General features: G+C 45.3%; 1 protein-coding gene across 1 annotated transcript in view; it reads left to right on the top strand.

The window, feature by feature from the left end:
* Positions 1–18,939, top strand: part of LOC137418405 (zinc finger protein 385D) — a 691,629-nt gene that overhangs the window by 175,383 nt on the left and 497,307 nt on the right. The window contains exon 3 of the mRNA XM_078766432.1: positions 4,057–4,199. Coding sequence (XP_078622558.1) covers positions 4,134–4,199 — 66 coding nt within the window. The 5' untranslated portion in view covers positions 4,057–4,133. The remainder of the gene's footprint in view (positions 1–4,056; positions 4,200–18,939) is intronic.

Here is an 18,939-nt window from a genome sequence, read left to right as displayed (position 1 = left end):
TCCTACATGGAGCACTCCCAGAACAGACACCGACCGTACACAGACAGAAGGGAATTAAAGAACTGGAAAATAATCGTGTAATTATGGCACTTAGCTCAAATCACTCGGTGCATCGTAAGCAATCGTCAGGCCCCGATCGTGCAGTCCGGAGGCGGCTTCTGCCTTGGCGGGAACAAGGCCTTGCGGTCTGTCTCGAACGGCAGGCATGCAGCCTGCTTTCCAACCATGTCAGCAAAACACCAGCTCTTCTGCCCCGTCCCGACCACCATTGGCAAGATCTCGGAACACGACTGCTGCGTTGAAGCCTAATGACAGGAATGTCCACACACAGCCGTCTTCCACCAAAGTCCAGAACCAAGAGGAGAGAGTCGAGGCAGAGGAAGGCGTGAGGGGCAAGAGGCAAGAGCAAGAGTGTCGGTCCGAGAGTTCTTTTATTGACCGTCTCGTGACATTATCTGGGCCTCTCCACCAATGCCCACCAGCCACCACAGGCACCACAGCATGCTTAGCTCTCCACCAATCAGCGCGCCGCTTCTTCCTCGGCCTTCTTTCACCAATCAGTGAGTGCCTTCTTACTCCGCCCTGGCCAATCACGGCTCCTCAGGGCGTGTCTCAGGCCTGCTCGACCTTGATGTGTGCTGTAGCTGGTTGCCGTGCCATCGGCAGTGCTCAGAACAGGCTTCCGGTCATTCTCACTAGTGCCTATTGCGGTACCATAAGGGACAAAGGATCAATCACATAGGGAACGACGAACAGGGAAGTAGTTAACATAATCCCTACAACTAATTAACATGCCCCATCCCTCGTAATGGGGACGAAGATACACCTTAATCTGACATCCAGGCTAAACAGGTTCTCTACTTATTACATAGTGGTGGTTCTTCTTCTTCACGACAATGGGAGCATGTTATCAACACAAATCTACCTGGTCTAAAGTATCTCTACCCCACCGACATAACAATACATTACCTGAAATTGTTACAAAAGCACGTGTAGTTGTCATTCAAATTAGAGTCAACCTGTTACACATTCTTGGAATCTTCGTAAATGGCATTGGTTTGTAGGTGCCGTTTTACATTCCCAAATTTTGGAATTACCTTCGGTAATGCTTTTCTTTGCAAAGCATAAGGATTCCATCAAAATAACGAGATTAGTTCTTAGACTTGAAGATGTACGCAGAATACCTCATTAATTCAGGCAGGTGTTTTGTGTCCCTTTACAAAGAGGAACATGCTGCCAAAGACACTTGTTTAAATGCTTATTTTGCCATTATTTGATTCCAGGCTGGATTTTCCGGCGTGTGGACACCGGTTCCTTCCATCGATCCGTGCATTGCTTCGCCACGTCTGGGCGCAGCAGTAATGGCTGCTGAGTGAAATGAAATTTAGTTATCGGCTCTGCCTCGATGCACCCCTGGTCCGTTTTCTTCCTTGTGATCTCGCTGGAAAACGTCCGGATTAACTCTTTCGGTTGTTCTTTTCATGCCTTGTTGTTGTCAGGCCTCGACATTGACAAAGCTGAACCTTCTTTACAGGTGGAAAATGCAAGTTAAACAGGGTTTGTTTGTCTTTAAATTGGCGAATAGTTGGCAAATGAAGCAGTTTGCTAGGTAGGGCGGTTGATGTTAGAACGGTGAATGAGTTTGAAAGGGATTCCAGAACAACTTAATGAGGCAGAGCAAAAAAGAAAAGTTTAGGTAGCTGGAAGGTTAGTCAGCCATAGCATGCTTCATGGTACGGGATTGGGGAGCTGCACAGGTACCATCCCTCTGTGCCCCATCCCCGCATTATTTCCCATGATTACCTTCCAATACCTCTAGACACAACTGGACTCTTCATTCCTTTGTGTATATATATATATATATATATATATATATATATATATATATATATATATATATATATATACACATATATACACACACCAAGGAATGAAGTTCAAGTTGTGCCTTGTGTGTATATATTTATATATATATACAGTCACGTGAAAAGGTAAGTACACCCCATGTAAAGCTTTGTCTTTTTCAACATATTTCAATATACAGCTATTTGATCTTCATTTCAACAATATTGATAGATAAAGGTGATATAATATAACAAATATCATGAAACATTTACATTTTGTAGTCCATTGTATAATTTAAATAAACATAAATGCAAATTTCGCATGTGGAAAAAGTAAGTACACCCTTGGCTCTAACAGGTGGTATTGCCCCCTTTGGCAGAAACAACCTCAAGTAGGCGTTTCTTATAACTGTCTAACAGTCTCTGACATCGACTGGGAGAAATTTTTCCGACTCCTCCATGCAGAATTCTTTCAGCTGTGCGATGATTAAGGGTTTTTTTGCATGCACAGCTCGTTTCAAATCCCCCCACAACATCTCGATGGGATTTAGATCCGGGCTTTGACTTGGCCATTCCAGAACCCTCCATTTCTTTCTTTTCAACCATTCCTTCGTGGATTTACTGGTATGTTTAGGGTCATTGTCATGTTGCAAGGTCCACCTTCGGTTGAGCTTCAACTTTCCGACAGATGGCCTCACATTATCCTCAAGCACCCTCTGGTACAATGAAGAATTCATAGTGGATTCTATGATGGTGAGCTGCCCAGGCCCTGATGCAGCAAAGCTGCCCCAAACCATAATATTTCCACCACCATGCTTTACAGTTGGTATCAGGTTCTTGTGGTTAAATGCTGTCTTTGGTTTTCGCCAAACATGTCTTCTGGTACTGTGTCCAAATAGCTCTACCTTTGACTCATCTGTCCAGAGCACATTGTTCCAGAAGTGCTGGTCTTTGCCGAGGTGTTCATTGGCAAACTTTAGTCTTGCCCTGATGTTATTTCTGGACAGCAAAGGTTTCCTCCTGGCACACCTCCCATGTAGATCAAATTTGTGCAGCCTCTTTCTAATGGTAGACTCGTGCACTTTGCCTTCAACAGTGGCAAGAGCTACCTGTAGGTCACGTGATGACATTCTGGGGTCCTTGGAGACTTCTTTCAGCATCTTGCGGTCTGCTCTCGGGCTGAACTTGCTGGGGCGGCCTGGCCTGAACAAGTTGGCAGTTGTTTGGAATCTTCTCCACTTGTAGATGATCTTCCGGACAGTCGAATGATTTATTTCAAATTGTTTGGAGATCTTTTTAAATCCCTTCCCAGACACGTAGGCATCTATAACCTTCTTTCTGAAGGCCTCAGAGAGCTCTTTTGATCTAGGCATGGTGACGCCGCACACTTCAACAACAAAGAGCAAACCAAACTAAATGTCTGAGGTTTAAATAAGACAGGTTCCTCCAAGATCCTCTCTAACGATGTTCTAATCATTTGCACCTGAGCTGGTGCACCTGATTCTAATTTTAGGTATTTTAAGTCGTGATAAATGTAGGGGTGTACTTACTTTTTCCACATGTGAAATTTGCATTTATGTTTATTTAAATTATACAATGGACTCCAAAATGTAAATGTTTCATGACATTTGTTATATTATATCACCTTTATCTATCAATATTGTTGAAATGAAGATCAAATAGCTGTATGTTGAAATATGTTGAAAAAGTCAAAGCTTTACATGGGGTGTACTTACTTTTTCACGTGACTGTACATATGTACACATAAATATATATGGCTTTTTTTCTCGCAGGGGAGAAATATTCTAGGCTCCTAGCTTGTTTTGCCATATTAATGTTCTTGCAAGTTCTCCTAAAGTAAATTACAACCCTCGTTGGTAATTAGTATGAGGTGAAAGTGATAGTTTGGGGTGAGGAATGTGTGAGCACAGTACTTGTGAAATTGAAGGTCAGTCGATAGTTTTGGGAAAGATGTTCAAGGTATTCGGGAAAATATGAATGAGGTGGAATATTAGGCTTGGGATTGAAGTGGATGATACAAGGCTTGACTGAGGATTGCACGTGTCACATTGTAGAAGGCAAAGATCTTTATAATTGAAGACCTTTGTAGTGAAGTGTCACACGTCTTTTCTTGAAGCTGTTCAGTTGTTTTACATGGATGACTGGTGTCATTCCGGATATCAAACTCATACGTCTCTCTTTTCTTGCGCAGGCCCAGGCTGTCCCAGCACAGGACTGTCTGCCTTGGTGAGACCGTCATTTGCCACTACCTTGCCCCCAGCTCTTGACATGAAGCCCTACATGCCCTTCTCTTTCGACCCCTCGCCCATCAGCATGTTGTCCGGCTTCAGCAACGTGAGTGGTATTTCCTGTCCTCTCCCCCTAACATCCCCGTGCAATCGACATTGAGATGATCATGGAAGATGCACTCACAGAACGTGTTCGCAGTAGGTACATTCACTCCATCGATTCTTCCTTTGCCTTCAGGGGCAGCTCTCAAAACGTTCCTCTTTCGTGCAGTCTTCGATTACCTATCTTGGGGTGTCGATTTTCATGTGCTCTTTTTTCGATTTTATAAAGTGCTTTTCAATAGATTTGCACCAAAAGTGCAAGGGAAATGAATATTTTATGATGCGGTGTTATCATTTGCTTATCTGTGACAACATTGATGGTATAATGACAATATTCATGTCTTTATCATGTATGATATTATTATTGTTCAAAATAACACTTTTCCATGTATTTATGTAATCTTCGTATGAAAGAATGATGCATAGGTAGCATGTTCACCTTTGAACTGTGTAGTCTGAGTTTGATTCCCCACCTTTTATGTATATTTCTTATTTATTGATTTTTTTGAAACACCGCAGGGTTGAGGCCAAAACCCAAGAGGGGGCTCCCTGTGTGACATGGCTAGACAAAGTAGAATCGTTAATCAGTCGGACAGCCTTGGCTTGGGTACTATCTGGAATACTGATGACTGACGGGGGGCGCCACCAGTATTCCATCACCGCTCCATCACCGCTCACCGCTCCATCACCGCATCACCGTAAGCAGTATTCCATCACCGCTCCGACTTGAGATTTGTAGAAAGTGAGAGCTGATGGAAGTGGAAGTACTTAAGAGCTCTGATGAGGAAACAAAGTTTATTGGAGGCAGATTTTGTGATATTGAGGATGTGAAGCAGGAGGGATTCTGAAGCAGGAGAGACCAGAGAGAAGCAGGAGAGACCAGGAGAGATTTCTGGAGATTGTGACGCCCAACAGATTAATAGAGGATTCGTCCAGGAGTTGAGAGTTGGGCATGAGAAGAGGAGGGTGAGGGTGAGGTTGTGTTGATTTTACTGGATATAAGGAGAGTTTGAGTCTTTGACAGATTAAAGGAGACAAGGTTGGTAGAGTCCTGGTGGAGGATGACATTGAGGATATGAGGCTGCTAGGAGAGATTTCTGGAGATTGTGACACCCAACAGATTAATAGAGGATTCGTCCAGGAGTTGAGAGTTGGTCAAGAGAAGAGGGGGGTGAGGGTGAGGTTGTGTTGATTTTACTGGATATAAGGAGAGTTCGAGTCTTGGACAGATTAAAGGAGACCAGGAAAAGGTTAGGAATGACCGGGATGGTGGTGGAGAAATGACCAACTCCTCATCCATATAATATCCCATATGGTCTGCGCCTCAGATTGCCTCTCCTAATCAAACTCCTACCGCATGGCTTCTCGTACCGACCCCTGTTTCTAACTAAGTGCGGAGGTGTGAAAGGCAGGTGTCTGGCGCCTTAAAACCAGGATTGCTCCGGGTAGGTGGTACTCGTTGGCCTTGGCTGGCAATTTGCCTCGGGGAAGGACAACCCTGATCTCAAACCCGGGTGGGTTGGGCTCGTTAGCCTTGGCTGGCAGTGTACCAAAAATGAGGGTCGAGGCACGGTTGTCTCGAAGCAGACTAGTTCACCCCTCCCAGCCCTTTTTGTTCTGTGAAGAAACAATTTTTACATTTGTCTTGTTTCAATCCAAGGGCCTGGTTGTTCTGCTTTTGGTTTTTTTGTGTCGCCCCCACCCCGAGTGGCCTTCTGGCTTTGTGGCGGGCAATATTAAATAAATAAATAAATAAAAAGGTTGGCGGAGTCCTGGTGGAAGATGACATTGAGATCACGACTGATGGAGGCAACAGTTGAGAGGTGATCGGCAGAAAGGGACCGCGAGGAGGTGTACTGGGATTTATAATTGCTGGAGGAGTGTAGGGTGGAGTAGTCAGGAAAGGAAGCACGGGGTTGTTAGTAGCTGTCAGGAAGGCATTGATGAAATGAAGTAAGAGGGAGAGTGGGATGACAGAACCTTGAGGGACACCAGAATTAATGTGGGGGAGGAGGGGTCAGAGAGGTCACCATCAATGCAGGTAGAGATAGATCACCCAACGTGGAAGCTGGAAAACCAGGACATGAGCTGAGGCTGAATATCGTGCATTGGGAGCTTTTCTAGGAGCCCTTTGTGCCAGACCTTGTTAAAGGCTTTCATGATGTCCAGCACATCAACTTGACTTTGTTCAAAGTTCTTGAAAGCCGAAGTCTCTTTGTTGACAACCTAGGACAGGAGGTCACAGATGGACCTGGTTATGTGGAAGCCATATAGGTGATTGCTGAGGAGAAAATAACATTTGATGTCGGTTATAAGTTGTTTATTGATTATAGACTCCATGACATTAGGGATATCAGAGGTCAAGACGTTTTAACTCTGAACTGTAGGATCGGTGCTTTACACACACACAGTTTCATCACAACGTGCGCTGTTGCTCGGAGCGGCACTACGCCGGATGTCCAGTGTGCTAGCTTTAGCTGGTGCACTTTAAAGATCCCACAGTATCATTCATGAAGAGTAGGTGATTGGTCACTGATGCCATGAATTTTTGTTTTACAAATTCCTGCCTAAATCAGTTGTCCTGTCCAGACTTGGGCCCAAAGTACCCATGGTCAACCCTGCAAAATGGTGGGATTAATTGGGCCTGTTAATGAAAGCTTTGTAGTACTTCTTGTCTCATGGTGATGTCTCGGTGTAAATACATAAAGCATTATTAATGGAGGTCGGGAATTGGCTGTTTGATCGAGGTGTTGAAGACTCGTCTCTTTATTCTTCAGCTGGTGTGGGCTCAATTCTCTTGGTTTATAATGCGCTCCAATCCCCACCTGGCAAGCATGGTGAACATGCCAAACACCAATAGCAACTTGCAAACTATATCATGTACAGCATTGAAATGCCACATTGTATTTGTGCATGTTGTTTTTGCTTGTACAGTACCATACATACTTCAAAAATAATACTCGACACGACCAATTCCTCTTTTCTCCCGCCTCTGGAACAAACTCCCTCACTCCCTTCAATCCCACTCCTCCCTCCAAGTCTTTAAAACAGCTGTTCACCACCATCTCTTATCTTCCCCCATCCAAAACCTTGATCTATTCTACCCTCGTTAATTCACCCCAAATCCACTTTTCTGAAATAACAACTTCTTTCCTGGAAATCCTAGCAGTGTCCATGTATTTTTATAGCTCTCCAACCCCCCCTCCCCTTCCCATGCCTCCTCCCCAAGCCCTCTCCCTCCCACAGATCTCTCGATGTCCCTGCTCTCAAATGTTGTCATTGTGTGCTTCCCCCTCTCTCCCCATCTTGTCTCCCGCTCACCTTATTAAATGTTTTATGTGCCCATTGTTTTTTTTTGTGATTAATGTTAGCTCTTACACGAGCCTCGATCTTGTATACAAAAAAAAAAATATATTGACTTTGTATAGTATTCACAGCAATCTGCATCCACAGACTCAGCAAATTGCATTAACTACTCCAAATGACAATGATGATTGTTGTGAAATTATAATAAATAATGGATGGATTTAATAAATATTAAATAATAATAATGAATAATTGGTTACTAATGAATAACGTTTTTGGAGCACGGATACCAACGAGGAGCTGTGGTCATGCTTGGTAACTCATGAATAACGTTTTTGGAGCATGGATACCAACGAGGAGCTGTGGTCATGCTTGGTAACTAATGAATGGCGTTTTTGGAGCACGGATACCAACGAGGAGCTGTGGACATGCTTGGTAACTAATGAATGGCGTTTTTGGAGCACGGATACCAACGAGGAGCTGTGGACATGCTTGGTAACTAATGAATGGCGTTTTTGGAGCACGGATACCAACGAGGAGCTGTGGACATGCTTGGTAACTAATGAATGGCGTTTTTGGAGCACGGATACCAACGAGGAGCTGTGGCCATGCTTGGTAACTAATGAATGGCGTTTTTGGAGCACGGATACCAACGAGGAGCTGTGGACATGCTTGGTAACTAATGAATGGCGTTTTTGGAGCACGGATACCAACGAGGAGCTGTGGACATGCTTGGTAACTAATGAATGGCGTTTTTGGAGCACGGATACCAACGAGGAGCTGTGGACATGCTTGGTAACTAATTAATAACGTTTTTGGAGCATGGATACCAACGAGGAGCTGGGGTCATGCTTGGTAACTAATGAATGGCGTTTTTGGAGCACGGATACCAACGACGAGCTGTGGTCATGCTTGGTAACTAATGAATGGCGTTTTGGAGCACGGATACCAACGAGGAGCTGTGGTCATGCTTGGTAACTAATTAATAACGTTTTTGGAGCACGGATACCAACGAGGAGCTGTGGTCATGCTTGGTAACTAATGAATAACGTTTTTGAAGCATGGATACCAACGAGGAGCTGTGGTCATGCTTGGTAACTAATGAATGGCGTTTTTGGAGCACGGATACCAACGAGGAGCTGTGGACATGCTTGGTAACTAATTAATAACGTTTTTGGAGCACGGATACCAACGAGGAGCTGTGGTCATGCTTGGTAACTAATGAATAACGTTTTTGAAGCATGGATACCAACGAGGAGCTGTGGTCATGCTTGGTAACTAATGAATGGCGTTTTTGAAGCATGGATACCAACGAGGAGCTGTGGTCATGCTTGGTAACTAATGAATAACGTTTTTGGAGCATGGATACCAACGAGGAGCTGTGGCCATGCTTGGTAACTAATGAATGGCGTTTTTGGAGCACGGATACCAACGAGGAGCTGTGGCCATGCTTGGTAACTAATGAATAACGTTTTTGGAGCATGGATACCAACGAGGAGCTGTGGTCATGCTTGGTAACTAATGAATGGCGTTTTTGGAGCACGGATACCAACGAGGAGCTGTGGCCATGCTTGGTAACTAATGAATAACGTTTTTGAAGCATGGATACCAACGAGGAGCTGTGGTCATGCTTGGTAACTAATGAATAACGTTTTTGGAGCATGGATACCAACGAGGAGCTGTGGCCATGCTTGGTAACTAATGAATGGCGTTTTTGGAGCACGGATACCAACGAGGAGCTGTGGCCATGCTTGGTAACTAATGAATGGCGTTTTTGGAGCATGGATACCAACGAGGAGCTGTGGTCATGCTTGGTAACTAATGAATGGCGTTTTTGGAGTATGGATACCAACGAGGAGCTGTGGACATGCTTGGTAACTAATGAATGGCGTTTTTGAAGCATGGATACCAACGAGGAGCTGTGGTCATGCTTGGTAACTAATGAATAACGTTTTTGGAGCATGGATACCAACGAGGAGCTGTGGCCATGCTTGGTAACTAATGAATGGCGTTTTTGGAGCACGGGTACCAACGAGGAGCTGTGGCCATGCTTGGTAACTAATGAATAACGTTTTTGGAGCATGGATACCAACGAGGAGCTGTGGTCATGCTTGGTAACTAATGAATGGCGTTTTTGGAGCACGGATACCAACGAGGAGCTGTGGCCATGCTTGGTAACTCATGAATGGCGTTTTTGGAGCACGGATACCAACGAGGAGCTGTGGCCATGCTTGGTAACTAATGAATAACGTTTTTGGAGCATGGATACCAACGAGGAGCTGTGGACATGCTTGGTAACTAATGAATAACGTTTTTGGAGCACGGATACCAACGAGGAGCTGTGGACATGCTTGGTAACTCATGAATGGCGTTTTTGGAGCACGGATACCAACGAGGAGCTGTGGCCATGCTTGGTAACTCATGAATGGCGTTTTTGGAGCACGGATACCAACGAGGAGCTGTGGTCATGCTTGGTAACTCATGAATGGCGTTTTTGGAGCACGGATACCAACGAGGAGCTGTGGCCATGCTTGGTAACTCATGAATGGCGTTTTTGGAGCACGGATACCAACGAGGAGCTGTGGACATGCTTGGTAACTCACGAATGGCGTTTTTGGAGCACGGATACCAACGAGGAGCTGTGGTCATGCTTGGTAACTAATGAATAACGTTTTTGGAGCACGGATACCAACGAGGAGCTGTGGCCATGCTTGGTAACTAATGAATGGCGTTTTTGGAGCACGGATACCAACGAGGAGCTGTGGTCATGCTTGGTAACTCATGAATGGCGTTTTTGGAGCACGGATACCAACGAGGAGCTGTGGCCATGCTTGGTAACTCATGAATGGCGTTTTTGGAGCACGGATACCAACGAGGAGCTGTGGACATGCTTGGTAACTCATGAATGGCGTTTTTGGAGCACGGATACCAACGAGGAGCTGTGGCCATGCTTGGTAACTCATGAATAACGTTTTTGGAGCATGGATACCAACGAGGAGCTGTGGACATGCTTGGTAACTCATGAATGGCGTTTTTGGAGCACGGATACCAACGAGGAGCTGTGGCCATGCTTGGTAACGAATGAATGGCGTTTTTGGAGCACGGATACCAACGAGGAGCTGTGGCCATGCTTGGTAACTAATGAATAACGTTTTTGGAGCATGGATACCAACGAGGAGCTGTGGTCATGCTTGGTAACTAATGAATGGCGTTTTTGGAGCATGGATACCAACGAGGAGATGTGGTCATGCTTGGTAACTAATGAATAACGTTTTTGGAGCATGGATACCAACGAGGAGCTGTGGTCATGCTTGGTAACTAATGAATAACGTTTTTGAAGCATGGATACCAACGAGGAGCTGTGGCCATGCTTGGTAACTAATGAATAACGTTTTTGAAGCATGGATACCAACGAGGAGCTGTGGCCATGCTTGGTAACTAATGAATGGCGTTTTTGGAGCATGGATACCAACGAGGAGCTGTGGTCATGCTTGGTAACTAATGAATAACGTTTTTGAAGCATGGATACCAACGAGGAGCTGTGGCCATGCTTGGTAACTAATGAATGGCGTTTTTGGAGCACGGATACCAACGAGGAGCTATGGTCATGCTTGGTAACTAATGAATGGCGTTTTTGGAGCACGGATACCAACGACGAGCTGTGGTCATGCTTGGTAACTAATGAATAACGTTTTTGAAGCATGGATACCAACGAGGAGCTGTGGCCATGCTTGGTAACTAATGAATGGCGTTTTGGAGCACGGATACCAACGAGGAGCTGTGGCCATGCTTGGTAACTAATGAATGGCGTTTTTGGAGCATGGATACCAACGAGGAGCTGTGGCCATGCTTGGTAACTAATGAATGGCGTTTTTGGAGCACGGATACCAACGAGGAGCTGTGGTCATGCTTGGTAACTCATGAATGGCGTTTTTGGAGCACGGATACCAACGAGGAGCTGTGGCCATGCTTGGTAACTCATGAATGGCGTTTTTGGAGCACGGATACCAACGAGGAGCTGTGGACATGCTTGGTAACTCATGAATGGCGTTTTTGGAGCACGGATACCAACGAGGAGCTGTGGCCATGCTTGGTAACTCATGAATAACGTTTTTGGAGCATGGATACCAACGAGGAGCTGTGGACATGCTTGGTAACTCATGAATGGCGTTTTTGGAGCACGGATACCAACGAGGAGCTGTGGCCATGCTTGGTAACGAATGAATGGCGTTTTTGGAGCACGGATACCAACGAGGAGCTGTGGTCATGCTTGGTAACTCATGAATGGCGTTTTTGGAGCACGGATACCAACGAGGAGCTGTGGCCATGCTTGGTAACTAATGAATAACGTTTTTGGAGCATGGATACCAACGAGGAGCTGTGGTCATGCTTGGTAACTAATGAATGGCGTTTTTGGAGCATGGATACCAACGAGGAGATGTGGTCATGCTTGGTAACTAATGAATAACGTTTTTGGAGCATGGATACCAACGAGGAGCTGTGGTCATGCTTGGTAACTAATGAATAACGTTTTTGAAGCATGGATACCAACGAGGAGCTGTGGCCATGCTTGGTAACTAATGAATAACGTTTTTGAAGCATGGATACCAACGAGGAGCTGTGGCCATGCTTGGTAACTAATGAATGGCGTTTTTGGAGCATGGATACCAACGAGGAGCTGTGGTCATGCTTGGTAACTAATGAATAACGTTTTTGAAGCATGGATACCAACGAGGAGCTGTGGCCATGCTTGGTAACTAATGAATGGCGTTTTTGGAGCACGGATACCAACGAGGAGCTATGGTCATGCTTGGTAACTAATGAATGGCGTTTTTGGAGCACGGATACCAACGACGAGCTGTGGTCATGCTTGGTAACTAATGAATAACGTTTTTGAAGCATGGATACCAACGAGGAGCTGTGGCCATGCTTGGTAACTAATGAATGGCGTTTTGGAGCACGGATACCAACGAGGAGCTGTGGCCATGCTTGGTAACTAATGAATGGCGTTTTTGGAGCATGGATACCAACGAGGAGCTATGGTCATGCTTGGTAACTAATGAATGGCGTTTTTGGAGCACGGATACCAACGAGGAGCTGTGGTCATGCTTGGTAACTCATGAATGGCGTTTTTGGAGCACGGATACCAACGAGGAGCTGTGGCCATGCTTGGTAACTCATGAATGGCGTTTTTGGAGCACGGATACCAACGAGGAGCTGTGGACATGCTTGGTAACTCATGAATGGCGTTTTTGGAGCACGGATACCAACGAGGAGCTGTGGCCATGCTTGGTAACTCATGAATAACGTTTTTGGAGCATGGATACCAACGAGGAGCTGTGGACATGCTTGGTAACTCATGAATGGCGTTTTTGGAGCACGGATACCAACGAGGAGCTGTGGCCATGCTTGGTAACGAATGAATGGCGTTTTTGGAGCACGGATACCAACGAGGAGCTGTGGTCATGCTTGGTAACTCATGAATGGCGTTTTTGGAGCACGGATACCAACGAGGAGCTGTGGCCATGCTTGGTAACTAATGAATAACGTTTTTGGAGCATGGATACCAACGAGGAGCTGTGGTCATGCTTGGTAACTAATGAATGGCGTTTTTGGAGCATGGATACCAACGAGGAGATGTGGTCATGCTTGGTAACTAATGAATAACGTTTTTGGAGCATGGATACCAACGAGGAGCTGTGGTCATGCTTGGTAACTAATGAATAACGTTTTTGAAGCATGGATACCAACGAGGAGCTGTGGCCATGCTTGGTAACTAATGAATAACGTTTTTGAAGCATGGATACCAACGAGGAGCTGTGGCCATGCTTGGTAACTAATGAATGGCGTTTTTGGAGCATGGATACCAACGAGGAGCTGTGGTCATGCTTGGTAACTAATGAATAACGTTTTTGAAGCATGGATACCAACGAGGAGCTGTGGCCATGCTTGGTAACTAATGAATGGCGTTTTTGGAGCACGGATACCAACGAGGAGCTATGGTCATGCTTGGTAACTAATGAATGGCGTTTTTGGAGCACGGATACCAACGACGAGCTGTGGTCATGCTTGGTAACTAATGAATAACGTTTTTGAAGCATGGATACCAACGAGGAGCTGTGGCCATGCTTGGTAACTAATGAATGGCGTTTTGGAGCACGGATACCAACGAGGAGCTGTGGCCATGCTTGGTAACTAATGAATGGCGTTTTTGGAGCATGGATACCAACGAGGAGCTATGGTCATGCTTGGTAACTAATGAATGGCGTTTTTGGAGCATGGATACCAACGAGGAGCTGTGGCCATGCTTGGTAACTAATGAATGGCGTTTTTGGAGCACGGATACCAACGAGGAGCTGTGGCCATGCTTGGTAACTAATGAATGGCGTTTTTGGAGCACGGATACCAACGAGGAGCTATGGTCATGCTTGGTAACTAATGAATGGCGTTTTTGGAGCACGGATACCAACGAGGAGCTGTGGCCATGCTTGGTAACTAATGAATGGCGTTTTTGGAGCACGGATACCAACGAGGAGCTGTGGACATGCTTGGTAAGTCATGAATGGCGTTTTTGGAGCACGGATACCAACGAGGAGCTGTGGCCATGCTTGGTAACTCATGAATGGCGTTTTTGGAGCACGGATACCAACGAGGAGCTGTGGCCATGCTTGGTAACTCGTGAATGGCGTTTTTGGAGCACGGATACCAACGACGAGCTGTGACCATGCTTGGTAACTAATGAATGGCGTTTTTGGAGCATGGATACCAACGAGGAGCTGTGGCCATGCTTGGTAACTCATGAATGGCGTTTTTGGAGCATGGATACCAACGAGGAGCTGTGGCCATGCTTGGTAACTAATGAATGGCGTTTTTGGAGCACGGATACCAACGAGGAGCTGTGGCCATGCTTGGTAACTAATGAATGGCGTTTTTGGAGCACGGATACCAACGAGGAGCTGTGGCCATGCTTGGTAACTAATGAATGACGTTTTTGGAGCATGGATACCAACGAGGAGCTGTGGACATGCTTGGTAACTAATGAATGGCGTTTTTGGAGCACGGATACCAACGAGGAGCTGTGGACATGCTTGGTAACTAATGAATGGCGTTTTTGGAGCACGGATACCAACGAGGAGCTGTGGACATGCTTGGTAACTAATGAATGGCGTTTTTGGAGCATGGATACCAACGAGGAGCTGTGGACATGCTTGGTAACTAATGAATGGCGTTTTTGGAGCATGGATACCAACGAGGAGCTGTGGCCATGCTTGGTAACTAATGAATGGCGTTTTTGGAGCACGGATACCAACGAGGAGCTGTGGTTATGCTTAGTAACTAATGAATGGCGTTTTTGGAGCATGGATACCAACGAGGAGCTGTGGTTATGCTTAGTAACTAATGAATGGCGTTTTTGGAGCATGGATACCAACGAGGAGCTGTGGTCATGCTTGGTAACTAATGAATGGCGTTTTTGGAGCATGGATACCAACGAGGAGCTGTGGTTATGCTTAGTAACTAATGAATGGCGTTTTTGGAGCATGGATACCAACGAGGAGCTATGGTCATGCTTGGTAACTAATGAATGGCGTTTTTGGAGCATGGATACCAACGAGGAGCTGTGGCCATGCTTGGTAACTAATGAATGGCGTTTTTGGAGCACGGATACCAACGAGGAGCTGTGGTTATGCTTAGTAACTAATGAATGGCGTTTTTGGAGCACGGATACCAACGAGGAGCTGTGGCCATGCTTGGTAACTAATGAATGGCGTTTTTGGAGCACGGATACCAACGAGGAGCTGTGGCCATGCTTAGTAACTAATGAATGGCGTTTTTGGAGCATGGATACCAACGAGGAGCTGTGGTCATGTTTGGTAACTAATGAATGGCGTTTTTGGAGCATGGATACCAACGAGGAGCTGTGGCCATGCTTGGTAACTAATGAATGGCGTTTTTGGAGCACGGATACCAACGAGGAGATGTGGCCATGCTTGGTAACTAATGAATGGCGTTTTTGGAGCATGGATACCAACGAGGAGCTGTGGCCATGCTTGGTAACTAATGAATGGCGTTTTTGGAGCACGGATACCAACGAGGAGATGTGGCCATGCTTGGTAACTAATGAATGGCGTTTTTGGAGCATGGATACCAACGAGGAGCTGTGGCCATGCTTGGTAACTAATGAATGGCGTTTTTGGAGCACGGATACCAACGAGGAGCTGTGGCCATGCTTGGTAACTAATGAATGGCGTTTTTGGAGCACGGATACCAACAAGGAGCTGTGGACATGCTTGGTAACTAATGAATGGCGTTTTTGGAGCACGGATACCAACGAGGAGATGTGGCCATGCTTGGTAACTAATGAATGGCGTTTTTGGAGCATGGATACCAACGAGGAGCTGTGGCCATGCTTGGTAACTAATGAATGGCGTTTTTGGAGCACGGATACCAACAAGGAGCTGTGGACATGCTTGGTAACTAATGAATGGCGTTTTTGGAGCACGGATACCAACGAGGAGATGTGGCCATGCTTGGTAACTAATGAATGGCGTTTTTGGAGCACGGATACCAACGAGGAGATGTGGCCATGCTTGGTAACTAATGAATGGCGTTTTTGGAGCACGGATACCAACAAGGAGCTGTGGACATGCTTGGTAACTCATGAATGGCGTTTTTGGAGCATGGATACCAACGAGGAGCTGTGGCCATGCTTGGTAACTAATGAATGGCGTTTTTGGAGCACGGATACCAACGAGGAGCTGTGGTTATGCTTAGTAACTAATGAATGGCGTTTTTGGAGCATGGATACCAACGAGGAGCTGTGGCCATGCTTGGTAACTAATGAATGGCGTTTTTGGAGCATGGATACCAACGAGGAGCTGTGGCCATGCTTGGTAACTAATGAATGGCGTTTTTGGAGCATGGATACCAACGAGGAGCTGTGGCCATGCTTGGTAACTAATGAATGGCGTTTTTGGAGCATGGATATGATACCAGAACCCAAGTAAATAACAAAAAGAGCAGAGCAGGCCATCGATGATGTAATTGACATTTATTGCCTAAGGTATCGCAAAATAATAACACTCCGCAATGAATCTCTCTCAATGGCACGTGACCAGAAATGAATTGTGGTCTCTGGAATAAAAGTGGGCACGTGCCGAGGCTTAGGATGTATTGGCCCGAGGAAGCTTGCTGAGAAGCGGGTGAAACGTTGCCTGAGACCGTTCTGCTCTTGCTTGTTTAGCATTAGATTAGTAGAGCAGATCTCGTTACATTTTGATTGGATGTGTCTTTTCCTGTAAAAATTAAATTATATATGTATATATAATGCCGTTCTCCAACCTGAATGGATGCCGTGATGTCACCACCACAACACACACCATGTCTGCAGCTTCCGGAAGAGCTCTCTCACAGCACTGATTACAAAAATGTTGGATGTAATTTCGTGTCAGATGCTGTCACAAGTGAATGAAAAGTGCAGTTACCGACCGGTTTCGTCCTTGTTGGGGCATCATCAGGGTAACGTAGGACGTTTCCATCCACTTATGACTCTGAAACATTTCAGTTATAAACCAGTTACATTGCGATACCGACTATACTGATTATACTCTGATGGCCGATGATAGCTGATGACAAAGCGTGAGTCGTGGTGGTGACGTCACGGCATTTGTCTCAGGTTGGAGACAGCATTTTTAACATCATTGCTCCCGACAGCATCCAATGATGACTCCGGTTTGTGCTTGGTGAAGCGGGAGATAATGTTCTGCATGGCAGACGGCACTTATCACTTCTGGTACCATGCGACAAGGGCTTTGTAGGACTCATTTCCGTCGCTCTCACCACTCACAATTTGGAGTCATAATATATATATATATACATACATACATACATACATACATACATACACATACACATACACACACACACACAGTCACGTGAAAAAGTAAGCACACCCCATGTAAAGTTTTGACTTTTTCAACATATTTCAACATACAGCTATTTGATCTTCATTTTTATTATTATTATTTTTTTGATATATTTCAACATTTTTTTTGATGTATTTCAACAATATTGATAGATAAAGGTGATATAATATAACAAATATCATGAAACATTTACATTTTGTAGTCCATTGTATAATTTAAATAAACATAAAAGCAAATTTCGCATGTGGAAAAAGTAAGTACACCCTTGGCTCTAATAGGTGGTATTGCCCCCTTTGGCAGAAACAACCTCAAGTAGGCGTTTCTTATAACTGTCTACCAGTCTCTGACGTCGACTGGGAGAAATTTTTGCCCACTCCTCCATGCAGAATTCTTTCAGCTGTGCGATGTTTGAGGGGTTTCTTGCATGCACAGCTCGTTTCAAATCCCCCCACAACATCTCGATGGGATTTAGATCCGGGCTTTGACTTGGCCATTCCAGAACCCTCCATTTCTTTCTTTTCAGCCATTCCTTGGTGGATTTACGGGTATGTTTAAGGTCATTGTCATGTTGCAAGGTCCACCATCGTTTGAGCTTCAACTTTCCGACAGATGGCCTCACATTATCCTCAAGCACCCTCTGGTACAATGAAGAATTCATAGTGTATTCTATGATGGTGAGCTGCCCAGGCCCTGATGCAGTAAAGCTGCCCCAAACCATAATATTTCCACCACCATGCTTTATAGTTGGTATCAGGTTCTTGTGGTCAAATGCTGTCTTTGGTTTTTGCCAAACATGTCTTCTGGTACTGTGGCCAAATAGCTCTACCTTTGACTCATCTGTCCAGAGCACATTGTTGCAGAAGTGCTGGTCTTTGCCTAGGTGTTCATTGGCAAACTTTAGTCTTGCCCTGATGTTCTTTCTGGACAGCAACGGATTCCTCCTGGCACACCTCCCATGTAGATCAAATTTGTGCAGCCTCTTTCTAATGGTAGACTCATTCACTTTGACATGAACAGTGGCAAGAGCTACCTGTAGGTACCGTGATGACATTCTGGGGTTCTTCGAGACTCTTTCAGCATCTTGCGGTCTGCTCTCGGGCTGAACTTGCTGGGGCGTCCTGGCCTGAACAAGTTGGCAGTTGTTTGGAATCTTCTCCACTTGTAGATGATCTTCCGGACAGTCGAATGATTGATTTCAAATTGTTTGGAGATCTTTTTAAATCCCTTCCCAGACTCGTACGCATCTATAACCTTCTTTCTGAAGGCCTCAGAGAGCTCTTTTGATCTGGGCATGGTGACGCCGCACACTTCAACAACAAACGGCAAACCAAACTAAATGTCTGAGGTTTAAATAAGACAGGTTCCTCCAAGATCCTCTCTAACGATGGTGCTCTCACCTGAGCTGGTGCACCTGGTTCTAATTTTAGGTATTTGAAGTAGTGATAAATGTAGGGGTGTACTTACTTTTTCCACATGCGAAATTTGCATTTATGTTTATTTAAATTATACAATGGA

This window comes from Myxine glutinosa, chromosome 12 (genome assembly GCF_964187855.1).
Source record: "Myxine glutinosa chromosome 12, kmMyxGlut1.1, whole genome shotgun sequence".
NCBI classification, from domain to species: domain Eukaryota; kingdom Metazoa; phylum Chordata; class Myxini; order Myxiniformes; family Myxinidae; genus Myxine; species Myxine glutinosa.
Note: the sequence above shows the minus strand (reverse complement) of the source record. Positions and strands in the feature narration are given on the sequence as shown.